This window comes from Carcharodon carcharias, chromosome 20, assembly GCF_017639515.1.
Source record: "Carcharodon carcharias isolate sCarCar2 chromosome 20, sCarCar2.pri, whole genome shotgun sequence".
NCBI classification, from domain to species: domain Eukaryota; kingdom Metazoa; phylum Chordata; class Chondrichthyes; order Lamniformes; family Lamnidae; genus Carcharodon; species Carcharodon carcharias.
The window spans coordinates 75,818,639-75,841,801 of NC_054486.1; the positions used below are offsets into that span (position 1 = coordinate 75,818,639).

General features: G+C 42.7%; 1 protein-coding gene across 1 annotated transcript in view; it reads right to left on the reverse strand.

Annotated features, from left to right (window-relative positions):
* The window catches only part of degs2 (delta(4)-desaturase, sphingolipid 2), a 74,627-nt gene that overhangs the window by 43,741 nt on the left and 7,723 nt on the right, over positions 1-23,163 (reverse strand). Inside the window, exon 2 of the mRNA XM_041215303.1 lies at positions 8,816-9,558. Coding sequence (XP_041071237.1) covers positions 8,816-9,558 — 743 coding nt within the window. The remainder of the gene's footprint in view (positions 1-8,815; positions 9,559-23,163) is intronic.

Below are 23,163 nucleotides of genomic sequence, written 5' to 3' on the forward strand. Positions count from 1 at the left end.
AGAAGCATATAATGGTGCAAAGATGAGTGGCAGGTCAGATGATTGGTCAGAATACAAAGAATGGCAGAGAATGGCTAAAAGGTTAATCAGGAGAAAGAAATTAGAGTCTGAAAGGAAGTAGCTAGAAATTTAAAAATGGATAGCAAGAGTTTCTACAGGTATTTAAACAGGAAAACAGTAAGTAAAGTGAGTATTGGTCCTCTAGAGAGTGACAATGGTAATTGTAGATAATAAGGAACTGGCGGATGAAACGACCAACTATTTTGCTCCTCTTCACTATAGAAGATACAAAAAATATTCCAGTATAGCTGTAAATCAGGAGGTGGAAGGGAGAGAGGACCTTGGCGAAATTACAATCATTAGGGAAACAGTACTGAGCAAACTGATGGAGCTGTGGGCTGACAAGTCTCCAGGTCCCCTTGGACTACATCCTAGAATCTTAAATGAGGTGGCTAATGAGATACTAGATGCATTGGTGTTAATTTTCCAAAATTCACTAGACTCTGGAAAGGTTACATCAGACACGAAAGTAGCAAATATAAACCCTCCAATCAAGAAAGGAGGGAGGCAGAAAACAGGAAACTATGGTCCAGTTAGCTTGACATCTGTCATAGGGAAGGTGTTAGAATTGATCAATAAGGAGGTTATAGCTGGGCACTTAGACAAACTCAGGGTAATCGGAAAGAGTCAGTATGATTTTGTGAAAGGAGATAAAGGGGAGCGTGTAGATTTCCAGAAGGCATTTGAGAAGGTGTCACATCAAAAGTTATTGTGGAAAATAAAAGCTCATAGTGTAGGGGGTAACATATTAGCATGGATCGAAGATTGGCTGACTGACAAAAAGCAGAGTATGCATAAATGGATCTTTTTCTGATTGGCAGGATGTGACAAGTGGAGACCCGCAGAGGTCTGTGCTGGGGCCTCAACTTTTTACAATTTATATCAATGACTTAGTGGAGTGAAGGCATGATAGCTAAATTTGCAGATGGCACAAAGATCAGCAAAAAAGTAGGTTGTGAAAAGGACATAAGAAGGTTGCAGGTGGATATAGATAGCTTTGTGGAAAAAATCTGGCAGATGGAGAAAAATGTGGGAAAAGGTGAAGTTGTTCGCTTTGGCAGGAAGAATAATAAAACAGTATATTTCTTAAACAGAGAGCAACTGTAGAATTCCAAGGTGCAGAGGGATCGAGATGTTCTAGTGCATGAGTCACAAAAAGTTAGTATGCAGATACAGCAGGCAAATAAAATGGCTAATGGAATGCTATCCTTTATTAAGAGAGGAATTGAACATAAAAGTAAGGATGTTATGCTTCAATTATGCAGGGCATTGGTGAGGCCACATCTCGAATACTGTATGCAGCTTTGATCTCTTATTTAAGGAAGGTTGTAAATGCATTAGAAGTGATTCAGAGGAGGCTCACTAGATTGATACCTGGAATGAGGGGTTGTCTTATGAAGTAAGGTTAAACAGACTGGGTTTGCTTCCACTGGAGTTTAGAAGAGTGAGAAGTGACTTGGTTGAAGTATATAAGATTGTGAATAGTCTCGATAAGATGGACATGAAAAGGATATTTCCTCTTGTGGTTGAGTCCAGAACTAGGGAACACTGTTTTAAAATTAGGGTTGCCCTTTTAGGACAGAGATGAGAAGTTTTTTTCTCTGAGGGTTGTGCGACTTTGGAACTCTCTGTCCCAGAAGGCAGTAGAGGTGGGGTTATTGAATGTTTTTAAGGTGGAGTTAGATTGCCTAACAAGAATATAATGTTATTGGGGGTTGATGGGAATGTGGAATTTGAAACCCAAACAGATCAGGTATCTTACTGAATGGCAGGAATCTGCTCCTATTTCGTATGTTAGGTTAGAGAAAATGAATGTTCTACCTGTTTCAGGTTTGGGGATGACAGCACATTGAGATTACTGACAAGAATGGTAATTCTATGCAAATTGGTGGAGTAAGCTGCTTTATTAGTACAAATGTAGTCACTGGTGAGACATCCTTGCTGTTCAGCCAACCTTCTACAAAAAAAACACAAAATGAAATTGGCATGGGGAACATGATAAAGCAATTGTTTTTGGAAGGTTAGTAGATCTGCAGTTCACCTAATTAGGGCATTATTGCATCCTCTTAATAAAACCTGACATTTTTAATCAGAATGTTAAAGAAATGTTAATAACGTCAGGTGATAGGAATTTGAGAGGAAAGAAGAAACAGATTGTCTTAAATAAACAATTTGCTAACCCTTCTTGTCACAGATTAAAAATCCTACCAAAGCACGCAGGTGTGGTTCATGATGAGTATACAAGGCTCAATAAAGATATTAGTGAAAAATGTGACATATGTAAAAAGTCACATTGGAAGTCACAATGTCCCACTGTAAGTCTTCCATTGGCATGAGGCTTTAATGAAGTAGTAGCCATGGATTTAAAGATATGGGACAAAGGCAGAAACATTTTCATTTTACTTTTTATAAACATGGCAGGCAAATTCAGTCTTTCTACAGTAATACATGTTAAGGAGAAAACTGTTGATAAAGAAATTGTAGATAAAGTCATGGGAAAATGGATAGCGACCAGACTCAGAGCACTGGCTAAATTTCTAATTGACTTTGGGGGGTTGGGGGGGTGGTGATGGAGGTAGCTAGAGTTTATTATTGACGAATTTAGAGACATGTATGAAAATATGAACATTCTTGTCATGAACACTGCAGTTGAAAATCCTTTCAGCAATGGAGCAATGGTCTCTGTGAAAGAAATCAAGTGAAGATTAATGAGTTTCTTCATAAGATCTTAGCCAATCAACCAAACTGCAAATTATCAACTGCCCTGGCATAGGCAGTCCATGCAAAGAATTTGCTTCAAATGGTTGGGGCTATAGCCCATATCAATTGGTGTATGGGACCAAAATACCATCTGTGATATGTGTAGTCCCCAGGTCCTAGGAAGAACTACAATTAGTTCATTTTTTTCCTGTACACTTGAATGCTTTACATTTAGGGATAAGGGCACTCATCAAGGTAGAGGTCTCAGGGAAAATTCAGGGAACTCTAAGGCATTGCATAAGTCTGAGATAAACTTTTATTCTGGGGATTTAGTATACTATAAAAGAGAGGGTCATAAAGAATGGAAAGGTCTGGGGAAGGTAATAGGGTGTGATAGTAAGATGGTAGCTCTCCACATGATAGTCAAACTATTAATGTCTATTTATCTTGGTTAACTGGGATTAATTACAAACTTTCAGAATCTGAGCAATTAATAGAAGGGGATGAAGAACCCCATACTCATATGTTTGACAGTAATGAGGAACAGAATATGTCAGATTAGGGGCCAGATAATGATAGGCAGAATGATAACCCACAGAGCAGAGCTATCATATCCAAAGGGCAACTACCTAGAGTGGCTATTTGTGTGATGTACATACCAGAGGGTCCAGTGAATGGAGTGATATGACTATTGTATGGAGAGCAGGGCAAGCTACTAGCAAGTTCAAACATCAGCTAAATGTACAAGATGATGGACAAGAGGTCTGTGAACTGCCAAAATGGGGTGAAATAAGAAAACAAAGAATGCATTCTCATAGTGGATCTGGGAGTGAGTCTTGCAGTAGGAAATGATCACATACCGGTAATAGAGCCTTTCATCATGGGAGGGCGAGATCCTGCAGTAATAGTCCAGAAAGACATAGAAGGGCAAGTAGAGGCCATAGCTTGCTTAGATTATGCAATAGAACAAGGGCTACAAAACAATCAAGGAAAACTACTAAAAGTTGAAGCCCTTATGAGTGAGAAGCTCAGGTGGCTGCCAACAAATTAGAAGGTGAATTAATAAGAAAGGCAAACAAAAAATTATGGATAGTTGGAAGTGTTACTCGTATCCTGATACATAGTGCTAGGTTGACACAGAAAGATAATTTTACATCTAAAGAAGAAACAGGGCAGTTAAGAAATTTGTTTGGACAGTTGAATTGGTTATGCACTCAGGAAAGACCAGCTGCCGATTTTGATGTCATGGAACTAATTACTAATTTGAAACATATGACAATTGAGGATGTTTTAAGGGCAAATACAACATTAAAATAATTAAATATGGAGAAATGCATACTCAAGTTCCCAACCTTGGGGGACCCGAAGGACATGCAATTGGTTATTTTTCATGACTTCTCATGCCAATCTTCTAAATAGGCATTCAAATACAGCTGGTTTAAAAAAATTCTTAGTGGGTGAAAATGTAAAGTGTTGCCCTTTGGTCTGGGAAGCTAAGAAAATAAAAAGATGGTTAAAAGTACTTTAGCTGCAGAAACACTGACTCTTGTAGAAGCAATAGATCTGAGGTTTTACTTACCAAATATTTTAGGAGAAATTCTATACAACTGGTGTACTGAGAATTGTTTTGTCATTGAATGTTATATAATTGTTCCCTGTGGGATAATGTACATTCAACTAAAAACTATTGACTAAAAATAGGCAAGTATTGATCTTGTTAGATATTCTAGAAAGAAAACAAATCTCAAAGATTAAATGGATCATGCAAATCATCAATTGTCGGATTGCTTTACAAAAGGAATGCTTGCATAAAGAGACTATTGGAGGACCTAGAAGAGAGATGTGTTATATTATGATGTAGTGTACAGAAAATGGAAAATCATTTTTTCCTTTCTCTTTTCTTCAATTTGTTTTGAAATATTGTTTATAGGTTATAAAGTTTTGAAAGAAAATAGAAAATAAATCTGTTAATGGTATTAAAAACAGAAAATGCTGGAAAAGCTCAGCAGGTCTAGTGGCATCTGTGGAGAGAGAAACAGAGTTAATGTTTCGAGTCCGTATAACCTGAAGAAGGGTCATACAGACTCGGAACATTAACTCTGTTTCTCTCTCCACAGATGCTGTTAGGCCTGCTGAGTTTTTCCAGCATTTTCTGTTTTTGTTTCAGATTTCCAGCATCTGCAGTATTACGCTTTTATCTGTTAATGGCTATGTTAATTGTATTATTAATGTTATAGATACATAGGTGAAGGGCATTGTTTAAGTACCATAAGCACATATAAAGAGAGACTTCTCGGACACTGGGTGTTGTTTACGGAGGAGGCCATCATATGTAATGTTGCATTCTATAAATTACTCTAGTATGAAGTAAAAGATTGGCTTTTGGCTTCCTATTTTGCCACCTGGCTTCAGAATGATCTAACAGCAGGTGTTGCCAATTGCAACATGTGAAGCAGGTAAGATTATTGGGCCTTGGAGAAATACTTCTATTCTCTTTGGCCCACAAGCAATGTTGAAAGGTGCTTACCTTGTGGATCCAGCCCTCCTCACCTCCTTTTAGCTGCCAGGTTTTCCAAAAGTTCCCAGGGAACTGAGGTGGGCCTTCTAACCTGTCCACCTCAACATCCTCCTGCCTTTGTTTCCACCTCCACCCTGCTTCAGGAGACAGCAGTCCTGACTCCAGCCCATCCCCGCCACTTCACGATGAAATAGTTTGGGCAGGCACTGCTGGGGAGGAGGTGGGATCACAATGTCAGGAAATAGCCTGATTTGCGTTTCCCGCCACATGAACCCAAGCAGGGTGTTAGCTCATTAATTACTGTGTATGTTGCAGGTTTCACACCACATGCCTTTTACACCACAATGGTGTGCCATAACATCCCAAACAAGTTCACCAGAAGTGAAAACACATTCGGTATTATTTGTGCAGTTAGGACCAACATGGAGTACAACTGTAAGCTAGTTTGGCTATAAGAATCGCTGGATCAATGCAGATGCATTGGTAAACCATTCCTTTATTTGTAGGGCTTCATTTCTTTTTCTCTTCTACTGGCAACTCCTGCTTATGTCAATGTTATTTCTGTAGTGAGTTTTATTTATTTTTCCCATTCAATTTTTTTCTAATACTGTTAATTCAGAGAAGCTTAATACACATATTTGTTTTCAGTAACACCTCATATAGTGATTTTTGTGTGTTTAATATTTCATATAATAATGGAGATGAGACTATAACATGAGGCAAAAGCTATTTCGTGCCATACCAGCAACAGCTCTGCATAAAACCATAAAGTTTATCATTCAAACTAATATTTGCATTTGGATTTTTTAATTTGCCTGTGGTATTAGCAGAGTGCAAGAGGAGGACTTATGGGATATAAAATGCAGTAGCTCTGATCATAGCTCACTCCTAACTTCAAGAGTTATCAGGTCAGCTGCTAAATTGTATGTCTTAGCTCCTCATCATGAGTCTTTTATTTAAGGACACTCATTCTTATTGATGAAGAATTATATTTACCCTGCATCTGATAAGAGGGCCCTCTGTTGGTCAGTCACACATCTATGTAATTCTACCTAACCATCCCCATCCTTAATCTATCCACTGTGCTATCAATGTACGGAATAATGTTTTTATAGCAAATATTTAACATTGCATAATATATCAACAGTTGGACAATTGTCTTGTTTACACTTTTAATATTTTATCATAAAATATAAAATTCATGTTGTTGAGGGATATAACTGTGATTATGGACTGAAGTTCAATAACTCTGCGGCTCAAATTTCAACCAATATTTCATCAAATTCAGAAGGACTGAAAATGGCAGTCGTTTATCATCTATAAATGAATTAATACCACAAAACTAACTCACCAGTCCAACAATTCCTATGTTCCTAGAATCCAAATTCAGAACCAACCCATTTTCTGCCCTTGGTAGATATTCCTTTCCCCACACACAGTCACCTCAATGGCCTATCTAGGTGAGATTATCAAATTAATGAAGAATTCAGAGATATTTTAAAACATCTAACATCTATGATCCTCTAAAGTATTGGCCATTAGTAATTGGCTTGAGAATTAATAAACTTATTTCACACAGGAACCACTGGATGACAAATTGAGACTGTCATGAACACAAAGCTGTATCTGCTGTGAAAAGTCATTGTGCTGATCTATGGTACCACCCAGTCCTCTAATAATTATTTCAATAAATCTATTTCTAATATTACTTTCATTTAAAAAAGATGTAAACTTAGAAATAATACATGAGAAACGATTCAATTAGTTGGAAAATAGATTTTTACTTTTGAATTATATATTTTAGTATTTGAAACCAGAGTCAAATTATTGGATATATAAATACATGTATCAAAGTTCACACCTGCAGATCCTACACTTAATAAATCCTATAAGTATTGTAAATAAAATGGAATTTTATTGGTGAAATTTAAGTGACTGTGCACTGTGCTTCCAGCATTGTTAGCACAATATATACATAACAAAGTCAGTTCGTTCTCACTTTTCCTATTTCACTGACTTATCAAAGAAACATTGTCATTTATTGTCCATTGTCCATTTTTAGCTTCAAGATATGAATGATGTCAGTTGCAACATGCTGATGTAGTTTGAGTGATAATGAAAAAAGGTCAAACAGATAAATTATATTTAAAAAATTAAAATAATTCTGTGAAAACTACATTGTAATTGTTAACCCAGCCTTCCAAAAAACTAATGTTGTGCCTCCAAATTTGAATATTTGAAGCAAGTGTTTTCAGGAACTGAGGTTCTTTGTAAACTCCACAGAGAACGAGGCCTCTTAAAATAGCAAAACATATGATTTGAAGAAACAGAATATTCAATGGCAGCTCTTTTATATAAATTCACCCCCACTAGGAACAAAACCTTGGCAAGATTAAAAAAGAAAAATGATAGAAAATAAAAATGAAAAAAAATACATATACTTCTGAGCAATGCTAGTAGATTCTAATGATATGAATTGTAACACAATTCTTATTAAACTTTCAGAACTTTACTTAGGAATATTTACTCATCACTGGTTTTGTAGGATTTGTTATTAATAAAAGCTCAGCCATGATTTTACTAAAAAAGGGCTCAAAGACTTAATCCTGCTCCTTTTTCTCTTAAAAACCAGCCTATAGCAGATAAAATGTAACATTCTTCACTATCCAGGTTTACTGCTCTCTTGTACTGAAATTCTACAATGACTTATTAAACAAACAGGGTGATAAATTTAGGTTTCTAACAATCATACAGCTAGACATCTATACAATAGACTGCAACAACAAACAAGCCAGTAGCCAGTTACACCAGAACATTTAGGCTCTAAGAATTCAATTATTTGACTTAAACTGTATTAATTTTAACACATAGGCATTGAAATAAAAAAATACACTGTCAACTTAAGTGCTCTATAATGCAATAATATTAATGAAAATTATGTTATTACAAATGCTTTGTGCAATTCAGAATGGCGGCCATGATGGAAATAGACTCAATTGAATTGTTGCTATTCCTTTTAGATATTATATAGACCTATGCACATTTAGTGATGTCACTGGGACATCAGTTGCCTTTTGTATGGTGAAGAGATTTTTATGGTGTTTACTATTTCAATATATTGCTCCAATATTCCCTTGAAAGTGCTGACTCATGTTAGGGTGCAGTTCTACACACACCAGCAACCTTCTAGTCCCTCAGTTATTTTTGTAAGCTTGGCCAGAGAATGTCACTAGCTAACGTGGGATTTGCTGAGCCCAATCCTATATTTGATGGACAACCCATGCCTATTCTCTGCAGCTGAGACCATTGGGCCAATGCAGCATGAACATGGATTGATTTTTTTTTTACCTGAGATTCTACAGCTAACTTTAGTGCCTTCACTGTTATCTTAATTGAGCTCATCTACCTCAGCACATATTAAGTCATAAACTTGGGGTTTTCCTGCACTGTACAGTTTAGTACTAGCTCATATAGTACATTTACTCACACTGCCATCAGCAAACTCCTAAAAGCTGTTTCTCTAATTCATGTACTTACCAATGGTAGCTTGCTGCCAGGAATACTGGGAAAGTCATGGTGTTCGACATGGTATCCAACATTGAAGGTTATCCAGTTGAGAGGACCATAATACGAGTAGGTTTCATGACCCTTCAGAAACATGTAATGCTCAGCAATGAAGTGTCCAGAGATTGGATGTATACCCATACATAGGAGTGAGCCTGCTATGAAGTATACTATTGGTTTCAAGCCCCACAGATAGTAGATTAGAAAATCATATGCAAACTGCACCACCGCATTCAATACCTCCAATCTTGTAATAGGTTTAGGGTTAACATAAAGAGGCCTAAGAGCATAAAAAAGTGGTTGGAGAATAAGCCAAATCACTTTGCGAAATGGAGTGCAGAAGAACCATCCTTCGATATCTGTTGGGATATCTACATCTAAGCCATTGCCTCCCAGGTATCGATGGTGATCTATGTGGTATTTCTTGAATGATGCAGAATAAGGCATCCCAATTGGTAGATTAGCAAACATTGCAAACAATCGATTCCATTTTGCCAGCTTATTGCCAAATGCAACATTATGGGAGATATCGTGAATGGCTAGAGTCAATGAATGGTTGACAGCGCCTCCAAAAGCATAAGCCCAGAAGATAATCCATTTCCAAGACAAATCTTTCACAAAGAAACATGCAATGGTCTGTGTAAGAACCATTCCAAACACAATCCATTTTAGATTAGGGTCTGGCCCCATTAGTGACTTGATCTCGGGATACTTAGCTGCAGGACAAAAACAAAATACAACTGAGTTAAATTCCAACGCAGGTAATGATTGAACATAAAAATACTGTCATGAAGTATATTATATGATAACAAGAACAATATGTATTTATTTTTGCACTTCTATGCAGTTAAATGTTCCAAGGAGTTTCAGCAGGGCATTATCAAACAAAAATTGACAGAGCCATGTAAGGAGGTGTTAGGATAGGTGACCAAAAGAAGTAGGTTTTAAGGAGCATCGTAAAGAAGAAGTGAGAGGTAGAGAGGCACAGAAGTTTAGGCATAATATCTGTACAACTGTATGCCATCGGTACAGTTTGGTAAAATATGTACAGTTCAAGTGCTGCACCCTCTCTGTTATCCTAAAAAAATGGGCTTCATTTATTTATGAAATCTGCCTGTGAGAGCTCAGTTAGCTATTTAATCACAAATCACAAATTACAAATTCAATAGGCCTGCAAGAGGCAAAGGTCTGGTGCTAGCAGTCCTGCCTCTGAATCAGAAGGTGCAGAGTTTGAACATTGCTTCAGACAATCCCAGTGATTGGAGACTGGAGCTCCAGCTCTGAATTGTGGGTTGACATTCAGTGGGTTATCCATGTCCAGTGATGTCAGTGGCTTTCCTCATTGTATGGCTTGTGGAAGCCCATAAAATCCAAGGCTAACTATCAGTTGGTATGAATATCAGAGAGTTGTGCAGGAAATTCCTGGTGGATAGCTGAGTAAAGGCTGGGGCCACTTTAACTCCCAGGCCTCAAATTCCTGTACTGTGTGCCACCCAAAGCTGACAGGAATGGTGCAAGAACCAGCAAGTGGGAATGGCCCATCAGGTGAGTAGCTGCTCCTGCTGGGGACATAAGTGAACGGTTCCCAGCAAGCTAAGTGAGCATGGCCTGTGGGCAACTGGAAAAGGGATGGAGGGAAAGCATGGGGAAGATTTTTTTAAAAAATACTTATCTGGGGATTTGTCTGGTTGGATCGTGATCGCTGCCAGCTTTTGCTGCCAGGTTTGATGCCATATGGGTCTCACGATCCCCAGAATTGAATTTTGTGAAGTATTCTCCCTACCAACACTGTTTTGTACAGAGTTAAAAAAGCAGTAGGCAGGAATGCACAAACTGTTCTCCCCGCAACCACTATTTTATTGAACCACTCAGCCCATTCGTGCCAGTTGGCTGGGATAAAAGCCGGGTTTCGGTGTATGCCAATCCAGCTGTAAAGACACTTATGAGCACAAGCTTTGATTGATGTGCATTGTAATGGTGCCACAGGTTAGTGTACGTATGTAAGGGCCCCACCCCGCACACGCGCGCGCGCGCACACACACACACACACACACACACACACACACACACACACACACACACACACACGAGTTGGTAACTGTCCAAATTCTATCAAACTACAAACTTGTATAAAAGTGGCAAGAAAACTACAAAGAACTAATGCATTGTGTTGTGGCAGCTAAAGAGCTCTTACATTGTGTGAATTCTATTTATATATTTTTAAATAAGTCTCCAAAACTAGTCCACATACTATGGCCTCATTTTTACCCTTGGCGCAGGCGCACGAGTTCAGCAGGCCTGGAACCTTGCCCCTGATCGGCCCCCGACCGCGATTTCATGTTGGCTGGCCAACTAAGGACCACCCAGCGTGAAACACGTCTCCCCAAGGGTCGAGAAGGGCCAGGTGGGGGCCTGTCAGGTGCCGGGTCCAATGGTGACCCGGTGGGCGGTTTAAAAAAGGCACAAGCAGCTCCTTGAAGGCTGCCAGGGAAGAACATACCTTCTGCGTGCTGAAGACTGAAGCTATGGCCTCGACTGGCTGGAGACACCAGGCAGCAGGGCAGGTCGAGTGGGCACTCAGCCCCCTGCTTTTCGGACAAGTGCCTTGTGGTCCTCATGGAGGATGTGGCTGCCAGGAGGGACACCCTTGTCCCCAGCGATGGAAGGAGGAGGCCACCGCACCTGACAAAAAAAGCTTGTGAGGAGGTGGTAGCCCAGGTCAGCAGCCACGGCGCTGTGCGACACACATGGGTGCAGTGTCGCAAAAGATTCAACGACCTGCTGCACTCAGGAAGGTTGAATACCGTGTTGGCATGGATCAGTGTGGTGAAGTGTAAGGATTGGCCCTCCCCCCATGGAGTTCAGGGGTATTAGAGTCTGAGTGCCAATTGTCAATGACGCTGGAGCTGGCCAAGGTAGTGAGCCCTGGCTGCTTGGACTGAGTACTTTGAGGCTTGAGGGCCACGACTCAGATATGCCCTGCAAGGTGTTCCTCAGGTGGGGTTGACCAGTCTGCAATAGCGCTGCAGGTAGAGAGTGGACTAATCAATGCGCCTCTGTCCTTTCAGGAGAAGATGAGCTATAAGATTGCGAGGTCACGGACAGGCAAAGCCCCCCCCTCCCCCCCCAAACCTCCTAATCCTTACAAGATTTGAGTAGGATGCCTTGGAGCTGGAGAGGTGCCACGCACCTTGGTCAGCCGGTGGTGGAGAGGCTGGGGTGTCACACACGGGTAAAATTGCAGTACACAGAGGCGAGAGTTTCAGATGGTGCAAAAATTCTTGTGTAGCCTCTTTCATTGATGGGAACCTCAAAATTGGAGTCCCCATTGATCATTTAAAGATGTTGGCACCATGATGCAGATCTCCATTGTCTCACCAGGGTGCCTGGCATGCACAGTGACAGTGTTATGACTTAAACTAATGACGTGTCCTTGTTCTCCCTTAGATTCGCCAGCACGCACTCGAATACAGAGCCAGCCCTGATGCCAAAGGACCGCCAGGCTTCAGCTGCACCTGTGTCACACCCGCTCTCTGAACCAGGTACCAACACAGATAGCAGAGCCTTGGTGGGCAGATCTTCGGTTTGAATGTCGGAGCACATCGGTGAGGGCACGTCACACTCAATTGAGCAGCAGGCAGAGGTAGAGAGTGCCCAGGGTGCCGGCAGTTGGAGGACTGCTGGAGACCAGGTGGATTCTGAATCCAAGGCAGATGATGAGCCTCTGGAGTTTTCCATTAGGCGGCAGATGCTGTATGTCCAGCAAGATGTGCGGGAGGATCTGGCAGAGATCCATAAGGGTGTGTGTGCCATGGTCTCTGTTGTGGAGGAGTCCGTGTGGAGCATGAGCACTGCACTGACCCTCATGGCCATGCGCACTGCCTCCTCCATTGAGAGAGTGGCAACTCTCTTGGACAGGCAGCTCCAGGGACAGAATGAGGGGTTCCTGGGGTTGTGCTCGGACCTTCAAGCCCTCACACAGGCAATGACCTCAGGTAGTCAGTGCCAGAGTGGGAGATGGATGAGGCACCCATTATCCCAGCTAGGTGCCCGTCCATCAATGGCAAGCAGGGAGGTCCACAGCGACCTCACATTGGAGCACAAGCTTCCTGTCATCACTACGGGTTCCTCTCAGACGCTCTGGATGTCAGCAGCAGCTCCTCCAACCCTCTTCCAATGAGCGTGGCATCTGATGATGCTACGATAACTGGGGAGATGCCAGACATGGCACTGGCTGTTCCCTCTCAGGCGGGATCAGCACAAGCTCCACTGGCTACAGAACGAATGCCAAGCTCCATGAGGCCAACAAGACAGCAGAGTCAGCAATGCTGCTGCCAGTGAAGGCTAGGGAGGTGTTAGGGGGGTTGGGGGGTGGTGGTGGGGGAGATGACACACCAAGACGTAGCACTCATAAACGTAAGTTTAAGGCACCATGAGCACAAGAGGGATTGGTCACAGGTGATCTTCTGTTCTGTAATGTTTTGTTTATGTTTAGTGGTGTGGAAATGAACACCAGAAAAGGTTATATTAATTTGTTTGGCTTGTGAAAATGACATAAATTTTGTTTTTGTCATAATGGCCTGAGTATGCTTTACTATTTATTTTTGGTGCAGGGTACGCCAGTATGTAAGGCTGGATGTGAGTGGCTCTAAACTTTATTGCACAGGCACTGAGTGGACTTTGGGTTCAAATGAAAGGGTCATTTCAGACATCCAGGATTGGAGGTGGCAGCCCTGGCATTAGGTGGAAGCAGATCGTTGGCAGTCTAGCTGAAGGAGCATTGGATCAAGGCATCCCTGGTGTTGTTGCCTCCCTGAAGGATACAGAGGTCTGCCTCCATGCCCACAACATTCTCCTCACCATGCTTCTCTTCTGACTCACTACTAGATTCATCTTCTGTGGTCTGTGGAGCTGTGTCAAGATCCTCTTCCTTCAGTGGGTACCCCCTAGCCTGTGCCAGATTGTCGAGAGGGCAGCATGCCCTCTATCTCTATCTCTCTATCTCTCTATCACCCCCTTGTGTAGGCATGCTCCTCCTCCGTTCTTGGGTGGCAGAGTGACGTCATAAGCCATCTTTTCAACGGATAGCCCTTGTCACCCAGCAGCCATCCATCCAGTCGGGCTGGAGAAGTGAGTAGCCTCGGCGCCTGGGACTATCTCAGGATATAAGCATCATGGGAGTTGCCAGGGTACCTTGCACAGACTTGCAGAATCTGCGTCTTGTGGTCACACACCATCTAGACCTTCATGGAGTGGAATCCCTTCCTGTTGACGAAGGCACCCGGCTGACCCACTGGTACCTTGATAGCCACATGTGTGCAATCAATTGCCCCTGGATGCGGGGGAACCCAGCAATCGCTGCAAACCCTTTGGCTTGCTCAGCCTGGCTGGTCTTGTCTGTACGGAAATGAATAAATGTCATTACCCACCCGAACAGAGCTTCTGTCACCAGCTTCATTCAACTGTGGACAGCTGATTGGGACACTCCACAAAGATCCCCCACTGACCCCTGGAAATACCCAGAGGCATAGAAGTTGAGGGCCACTGTGACCTTCAGAGCCATTAGCATGGAGTGTCCACCCACACAGTGGGAGGAGATCTCAGATCCAATCCTATGGCAAATGGAAGTCATAGTTTCCCTGGAGAGGCGGAGCCACCTTCAGCATTCCACCTCGGGCATGTTGAGGTAGCTGCATCGCTGCCTGTAAACACCAGCAGCAGTGGCCCGTTCTGCCTTGGGCTACCTGCTGGCCCTGTGCCTCTTGTGCCTGCACCTGTCCTCCCACAGGCCCCTCCCCTGGAGGCCTGTGCACTTGTCTGCCATCTCTGTTCCAAACTCTGCTAACTTTCTCAAGGATGGGGGATTGAGGGGTGGGCAGGGGTGATGGGTGGGGGGACAGCAGGGGCGGGTGGGAAAGTGAAGTCACCCGCCTCACTGATTGGATGTGTTGAGGTCATTAGGGAACTCATTAAGTCAGCGCCCCTGACTTCCCAAGATTTTCATGAGGCTGGGCAGCCATAAGAAGTTCTCTGAGGCTAACCAGCTGCAGCCTGATGGGAAAAGGGGTCGCATCACTGAAAAAGTTTTATTTGATGCAAAAAGTGAAAGTTTGGATAAATCACTATTGAGCAGCTTTCGCCACTTCTCGACTTGATTTCTCAAATGTCTTCCTCAGATGACTCCAACTTACGCAAACTTCCACCACCTGAATCTTTACCCACACTAAACCCTCCTTGTTCATCTCTCCTTTTATCACTAACTCCATGATTCCCAGTCTATTAAATTTAAAATCCACAACCTCAATTGCTTCAAATCACTCCATAAACTTACTCCACCCTTCACGTGCAGCCTTTTCCTCCACTGTCCCATCTTTTGACTATAATCCTTTATACATTGCATTTCTCCCACTGATGGCAAAGCAGTTAGTTATCCTTGTCCAACTCTAGAACCCCTGTCCTAAAACCCTCTGCCTCATTATCCCTCTTCTCACCATTACGGGCTTTTGAAAGGCCATCTATTCAACCAGACTCCAAACTTGTGCTCAAAGGCTCATTGTCATTTCTCTCCTCTATCCTGGAATGTTTCCCGTGTTCCTAGTTTATGTTATATAAAGAAAATATTCCATGGAATGAGGTTGAGATGGAAATGAAATTAAAGGGTCTGATACCACAAACTACAAGAATGGCATTTTGAGCAACATCCCTGGTGTCCTGCCACTATTTTCATGCACCCGGCCACTAATTGGGCAGCAGATGTGTCTCTAGGGTCAATAAGGCTCCCACCCCGTGAAAATCGTGCTTCCCAGCAGGCTGGAGATGGAGGGGAGAATGCGGCGCAGGATCAGTCCCACCTCCAATGGGAAAATCCGACATTTTCTTTCTGCATCTCCCCTGCATAAAAACATGGTTATATTTGAATTTATGTGAAATTCAAGCCAGTGATATAATAATCTAGAACCTTTTCTGTGTAGTCAACCCTCCAATCTAATATTGTCATCAGAATTATTATATCATTAGGCTCACTTCTGGTTTCTAAAATCAAACATAAAAATAATGAGAAAACAGTGCCATTTTTCTTGACATCCCATTGGGAGTAAAATAATTGATAACAGCGTGGCAGTGGGGAAAACTCTTGTGAACATGTGGACATAAGAAATAGGAAGAGAAGTAGGCCAAATAGCTCCGTGAGTCTGCTCTGCCATACCATAAGATCGAGGGTGAGCTGACCTCGACTCCAAATCCACTTTTTTGCCTATTCCCCAAAACCCTGACACCCTTGAACGGCATCAGGCAGCAGAGGCATGGAACTTGATCAGCTTGTGCCAGCTCATAATCTGTATAAAGCTCATTGAAGATTTGACCCATTGATGGATAAATTAATAACTGATAGCAGAGATTGATTTCTAGACTTCACATCTATTCTTCCAGTTAGAAATTGTTCAAAATTTTATTCTTGCAGTTTGTGGTATATCACACCCTTTAATTTCATTTCTATCTCAAACTCATTCTCTGGAATATTTTCCTTCTATATACCACTGTCATGAACAGTTTTAAGGTGTTACCTTTTATTGTCCATGATAATTTATATTGTACATCAGCGGGTATATTTCTTACCCATGGAGTGATTGAGTCAATTTTAAATAACCAGCAGCAAGACGTTTGTATTTAAAGACACCAAGAAAGGTTAATTTATTTTTCCACACTCTTACACTCGAGGTTACTAAAGAAAGTACATTTCACTCACTCTCCCACCTACGTTCTCACACACGCACCAAAACTAGATACAGGTGAAGATAAAAACAGCATTTATAAAAATGGAATAGAACTCAGTCTTTGTTTCAATGCAGGTCTATTGCTGTTTTGTAATCACATTGTTACATTGTCTGAAGTGAAGGCTTTGAAATTGTCTCAGCAGTTGCGATGGGTCCTGTCATTGATCTGCAGGATAAAAACAAAAAACTGCGGATGCTGGAAACCCAAAACAAAAACAGAATTAGCTGGAAAAACTGAGCAGGTCTGGCAGCATCGGCGGAGAAGAAAGGAGTTGACGTTTTGAGTCCTCATGACCCTTCAACAGAACTGATTTTTCTTTACAAGGAGGGGGGTGGGGAGAGAAGTGGAGGGGGCGGGGGGAGGACCCCCCGCCTCCCCGCCCCCCTTCCACTTCTCTCCCCACCCCCCCACCCCCACCTTAAACCAGCTTATATTTCACCCCTCTCCTTGTTGAAGGGTCATGAGGACTCGAAACGTCAACTCTTTTCTTCTCCGCCGATGCTGCCAGATCTGCTGAGTTTTTCCAGGTAATTCTGTTTTTGTTATTGATCTGCAGGAGGTTGGCTTTCTCAGGTAAGCTTGAAGATGGAACCAGGTAGTGGGGAGAGACGAGGTTCTTTGCTTTTCTTCCAAGGAACTGTAGTGTGGCCTTTTTTTAGATTGGTTGATCACAGCAGTTCGATGGGTGTGCTTGTTATTCTCCCCCACCCCGTGATGAAGTTCTGTCATGGAGTTCTGTCTGCTTGTAGCAGTTTTCTATATTTTTAACAGGGAATAAAGATGGCCACTGTATCATGTGACCCTGTAACAAATGTCAAGTGATCGTCCAAATAAGGCATTATGATAATTTTGATTACAGCCTGAATTGAAATAAAGGGAAGTGATTGACTCCACAAGTCAGGGTTACACCCTCAGTGTCCATTTTGAATCAGTCAATTTTTCACAAATTGTAACCTTCAAAATACATTTTTCATGATTTATAAATAACACTAGGAACACTGAAAATATTCCAAGACAGAGATGGACAGAAATGACAATGAGCCTTTGAACAAGAAATTGGATTGTGGTTGAATAGATGGCTTTTCAAAAGCCCTTAAAAGTGGGAAGGGGAATGATGAGGCAGAGGGCTTTAGGTTAGGGGTTCTGAGTAGGACAAAGATGGCTAACTGCTTTGCCATCACTGGGAGAAATGAGATGCACAGAGGTTAGAATCAAAAGATGAGGCGGGGGAGGAAGAGGCTGTATATGTAGGGTGGAGTGAGTTTGTGGAGTGATTTGAAGTATTTGAGGTTGTGGATTTTAAATGTAATAGAATGGGAATCATGGAATTAGTGATAAAAGGAGAGATGAGCAAGCAGCTTTATGTGGATATGGATGCAGGTGGTGGAAGTTTGAGTAAGTTGGAGTCACCAGAGACTAGCAAGGAAGACATTTGAGAAATCAAGTCTAGAGGTGGTGAAAGCTTATATGAAAGTTTCAGCAATAGTGGGAGTGCAGTCAACATGGAGACTGATGATATTTTGGAGGTGAGTGATAGGATATAGAGTTTGCAGCTTAACTCTAGTTTCAGTGGGATGTCTATTTAGCAAATGAGCAGCCAGACAGGGGAAAGAAGATGGTGATGAGAGAGGAGAGCTGTTGCTGCAGTGTGAAAAGTGTATGGGCAATTTTAACCCTGCTGGCCCAGCAGAAACTGAATGGATCCACGGTTTAAAAAGCCCATGTGATTCACTTGCTGGAATCCCTCTTTCTTCTCACAGGCAACAGTTTTAGAGCAGGCAAGCAGGATATCTGCCAGTTTCCAGATGGGCCTTCTTTAACTATGCAGATTAGGCTCAATTACATCATTTGGGCCTTCCTGCTACTTTAACCATGGGCCTGAACAAGAAAGTTGTTGAGACTTTTCATAGAGTCTTAGAGGTCTACAGCACAAAGAAAGGCCCTTTGGCCCATTGAGTCTGCGCCAGTCAAACAAGTACCTAACTATTCTAATTCCATTTTCCAGCACTAAGCCCATAGCCTTGTATGCCATGGCATCACAAGTGCATATCCAAATACTTCTTAAATGTTATGAGGGTTTCTGCCTCTAACATCCTTTCAGGCAGTGAGTTCCAGATTCCCACCAGCCTCTGGGTGTAAAAATTCTTCCTCACATACCCCCTAAACCTCCTGCCCCTTACCTTAAAACTATGCCTCCTGGTTATTGATCCCTCCACCAAGGAGAAAAGTTCCTTCCTGTCTACCATATCTATGCTCCTCATAATTTTACACACCTCAATCAAGTCCCCCCTCAATCTCCTCTGCTCCAGGGAAAATAATCCCAGTCTATCCAATCTCTCCTCATAACTAAAACTCTCCAACCCAGGCAACACTCTGGTAAATTCCCTCTGCGCTCTTTCTAGTGCAATCACATCCTTTCTGTAATGCGGATTCCAGAACTGCATGCAATACTCTAGCTGTAGCCCAACTAGCGTTTTATACAGTTCCAGCATAACCTCCCTGCTCTTATATTTTATGCCTCGGCTAATAAAGGCAAATATCCCATATGCCTTCTTAACCACCTTATCTACCCGACCTGCTACCTTAAGGGACTGGTGGACATGCACACCAAGGTCCCTCTGATCCTTGGTACTTCCCAGGGTCCTACTATTCATCGTGTATTCCTGTGCCTTGTTTGTCCTGCCCAAGCGCTTCGTCTCACACTTATCCAGATTAAATTCAATTTGCCACTGATCAGCCCATCTGACCAGCCCATCTATATCCTCCTGTAATCTAAGGCTATCCTCCTCACTATATGCCACCCCACCAATTTTCATGTCATTCGCAAACTTACTGATCAACCCTCCTACGTTCAAGTCTAAATCATTTACATATACACCACAAACAGCAAGAGACCCAACACTGATCCCTGTGGAACTCCACTGGACACAGGCATCCAGTCACAAAAACACCCCTCGACCATCACCCTCTGCTTCCTGCCACTTAGCCAATTCTGGATCCAATTTGCCAAATTGCTTTGGATCCCATGGGCTCTTAGCTTCATTATCAGTCTCTCATGCGAGACCTTATCTAAAGCCTTGCTGAAGCCCAAGTAGATCACGTCAAATGCATTGCCCTTGCCTACACACCCAGTCACCTCTTCGAAAGATTCAATCAAATTGATCTCCCCTTAACGAAACCTTATCAGTCCTTGATTAATCCTTGCCTCTTTAAGTGTAGATTAATTCTGTCCCTCAGAATTGCTTCCAATAGTTTCCCCACCACTGAGGTTAGACTGACTGGCCCGTAGTTCCCTGGTTTGTCCCTTCCTCCCTTCTTGAATAATGGTACCACATTGGCTGTCCTCCAGTCCTCTGGCATCTCTCCTGTGGCCAGAGAGGTATTGAAAATTATTGCCAGCACCCCTGCTATCTCCTCCCTTACCTCATTCAACAGCCTGGGATACATTTCATCTGAGCCTGGATATTTATCTACTTTTAAGCCTACCGGACCACTTAGAACCTCCTCCCTTTCTGTGCTAATTTCTTTAATTATATCACAGTCCTTCTGCCTGTTTTCCATACCCACATCATCCCTCTTACTTGTGAACACCCACAATGTATTCATTTAGAACCCTACCTACATCTGCCAGCTCCGCACACATATTACCACTATGGTCCTTAATGGGCCCTACTTTTTCCCTAGTTATCCTCTTACTCTTAAGGTACTTGTAAAATAACTTTGGATTTTCCTTTATTTTACCTAACAATGTTAATTCATGCCCCCTTTTTTTCTCCTAATTTCCTTTTTAAGATCCCCCCTACACATTGAATACTCCTCTAGGGCTTCTGCTGTTTTGATCTCTCAGTATCTGCCATAAGCCTCCCTTTTTCTCTTTATCCAATCCTGTATATCCCTCGACATCCAGGATTACCTGGATTTGTTGGTCCCACCCTTTGTCTTTACTGGAATATGTTGGCCCTGTACTCTCTCTATTTCCTTCTTGAATGAATCCCACTGCTCTGATGCAGATTTACTTCAAAGTAGCTGCTCCCAATCCACTCTGACCAAATAATATCTGATCTTATTAAAATCAGCCTTCCCCCAATTTAGAACTCTGATTTCTGGCCAATCCTTGTCCTTTTCCATAAAAACCTTGATTCTAATGGAGTTATGATCACTATCTGCAAAATGCTCCCCCACTGATACCTCTACCACTTGCCCAGCTTCATTCCCTAAAATTAAGTCCAGGAGCACTCCCTCTCTTGTAGGACCTTCTATGTACTAGCTTAAAAAGCTCTCCTGGATGCATTTTAAGAATTCCACTCCCTTTAAACCTAGCACACTATGGCTAGCCCAGTTAATGTTGGGGAAGTTGAAATCCCCCACTATTACTACCCTATTATTTTTACACTTCTCTGAAATTTGCCTACATATCTGCTCTTCTATTTCTCTCTGATAATTTGGGGGCCTATAGTACACTCCCAGCAATGTGATTGCTCATTTTTTGTTTTTCAGTTCTACCCATATGGCTTCATTTGAGGAGCATTCTAAAATGCCATCCCTCCTTACTACTGTAATTGATTCCTTGATCAATATTGTGATACCCCCTCCTCTTTTACCTCCCTCCCTGTCTTGCCTGAAGACCCTATATCCTAGAATATCGAGCTGCCAATCCTGCCCCTCCCTCAACCATGTCTCTGTGACAGCAATGACATCATACTTCCATGTGTTAATTTGTGCCCTCAACTCATCTGCCTTATTTGTCAGACTCCTTGCATTAAAATAATTATCATCCAACCTTTCCAAACTCTCTTGTGCCTTAACTGGCCCATAATTTCTATGCCTTCCACACTCACTTGCTCTTTCTTCTCACTTTGGCTGTGCATCTCCCCCGCTGAACCTCCTCTCCGGATCCTATCCCCCTGCCAAGTTCATTTAAACCCTCCCCAATAGCACTATCAAACCTCCCCTCAAGGATGTTGATCCCATTCCAGCACAGGTGCAACCTGTCCACCTTGTACAGGTCCCACTGCCCCCAGAAACTGTTGCAATGTCCCAGAAGTCTAAAGCCCTCCCTGCTGCACCATCTCTCCCACCACGCATTCATCTGGACTAACCTCCTATTTCTATACTCACGAGCGTGTGGCACTGGAAGTAATCCAGAGATTACTACCTTTGAGGTCCTGTTTTTTAATCTGCTTCCTAGCTTTCTTCTGCTTGCAGGACCTCAGCCCTCTTTCTATCTATGCCATTGGTACCAATATGTACCACGATCTCTGTCTGTTTGCCCTCCTCCTTTACAATGCCCTGCAGCTGCTCAGTGATATCCTTGACCCTGGCACCAGGAAGGCAACATACCATCCTGGAGTCATGTCTACAGCTGCAGAAACGCCTCTCTATTCCCCTTACTACAGAGTCTCCTACCACTATTGCTCTTCCCCTCTTTTTCCTCCCACCCCCTGCACAGCTGAGCCACTCAGAATGCCCTAAGCCTGGCTGCACTCCCCAGAGGAACTGTCACTCTCACCATTTTCCAACACAGAAAAATGGTTCTCAAGCAAGATGCATCCTGGGGATTTCCTGGCTACCTGCCTGACACCTTTTTTCTGACTGATGGTCACCCATTCCCTCTCTGTCTGCACTTCCGTAAGCTGTGGGGTGACCATGTCTAAAAACGTGCTATCCATGAAACTCAGCCTCACAGATGCAGCTCAGAGCCTCCAGCTGCTGCTCAAGCTCCGAAACTCAGAGCTCAAGTAGCTGCAGCTGGTGGCACTTCCTGCACACGGGGTCGGTCAGAGCGCAAGGAGTGTCAAGGACTTCCCACATGTTGCAGGTGGTACATAACATCGGACTGAGCTGCCCTGCTATGCCTTTATTTGAAAAAAAACCTTACTTTACGTTAAATACAGTAAAAAAAACTGCACTTTTCTGCAAGGTCAACCTTGCAGGAAGAGGTCCTGGGGCCAGAAGAGGCCCAAAGACATGAAAGATGATCTTATTGAAGCATATAAGATTATGAAGGGGCTTGATAGGGTAGGTCCTGAGAGGATGTTTCTCCTCATGGGTACAGTTGCCAATTCTGGCTGGACATACTCCAGGAGAAATCGGTGGAAGTGATGGCATGGAAAATCAGTGGTGTGGCATGAGCAGGTGAAATTAGAGAAAAGGCCTATGATACTGAATGAGAGGGAATGAATCTGTCTCTGCTAAATTTCACTACTGAGTCTGAACAATTTCTTCCCCTGCCAGTTGCTCTCAGGGGATGGAAATCCACAGGGCACCACAGCCCATCCAGTCACCACCAATTCAATCCAACACTAATTAATAACATAAATAACACAAATTAATCACTGTACCAGCATCCAGCCAGTCTCAGCTGAGCTTAATATTGGCTCACAATCAACGTCCCTTCCTCGAACTCTGTAGCCCGAGTGGACATTACCTCAAATGATTGGAGCACTGACCACATGGTCTATAGACTGGATATTTCCAACAAACGACCTCCACTGAGTCGGGCTTCTCCATGGTTTGGGGGAGCAGGTACCAGATGTAGTGAAGGTCAG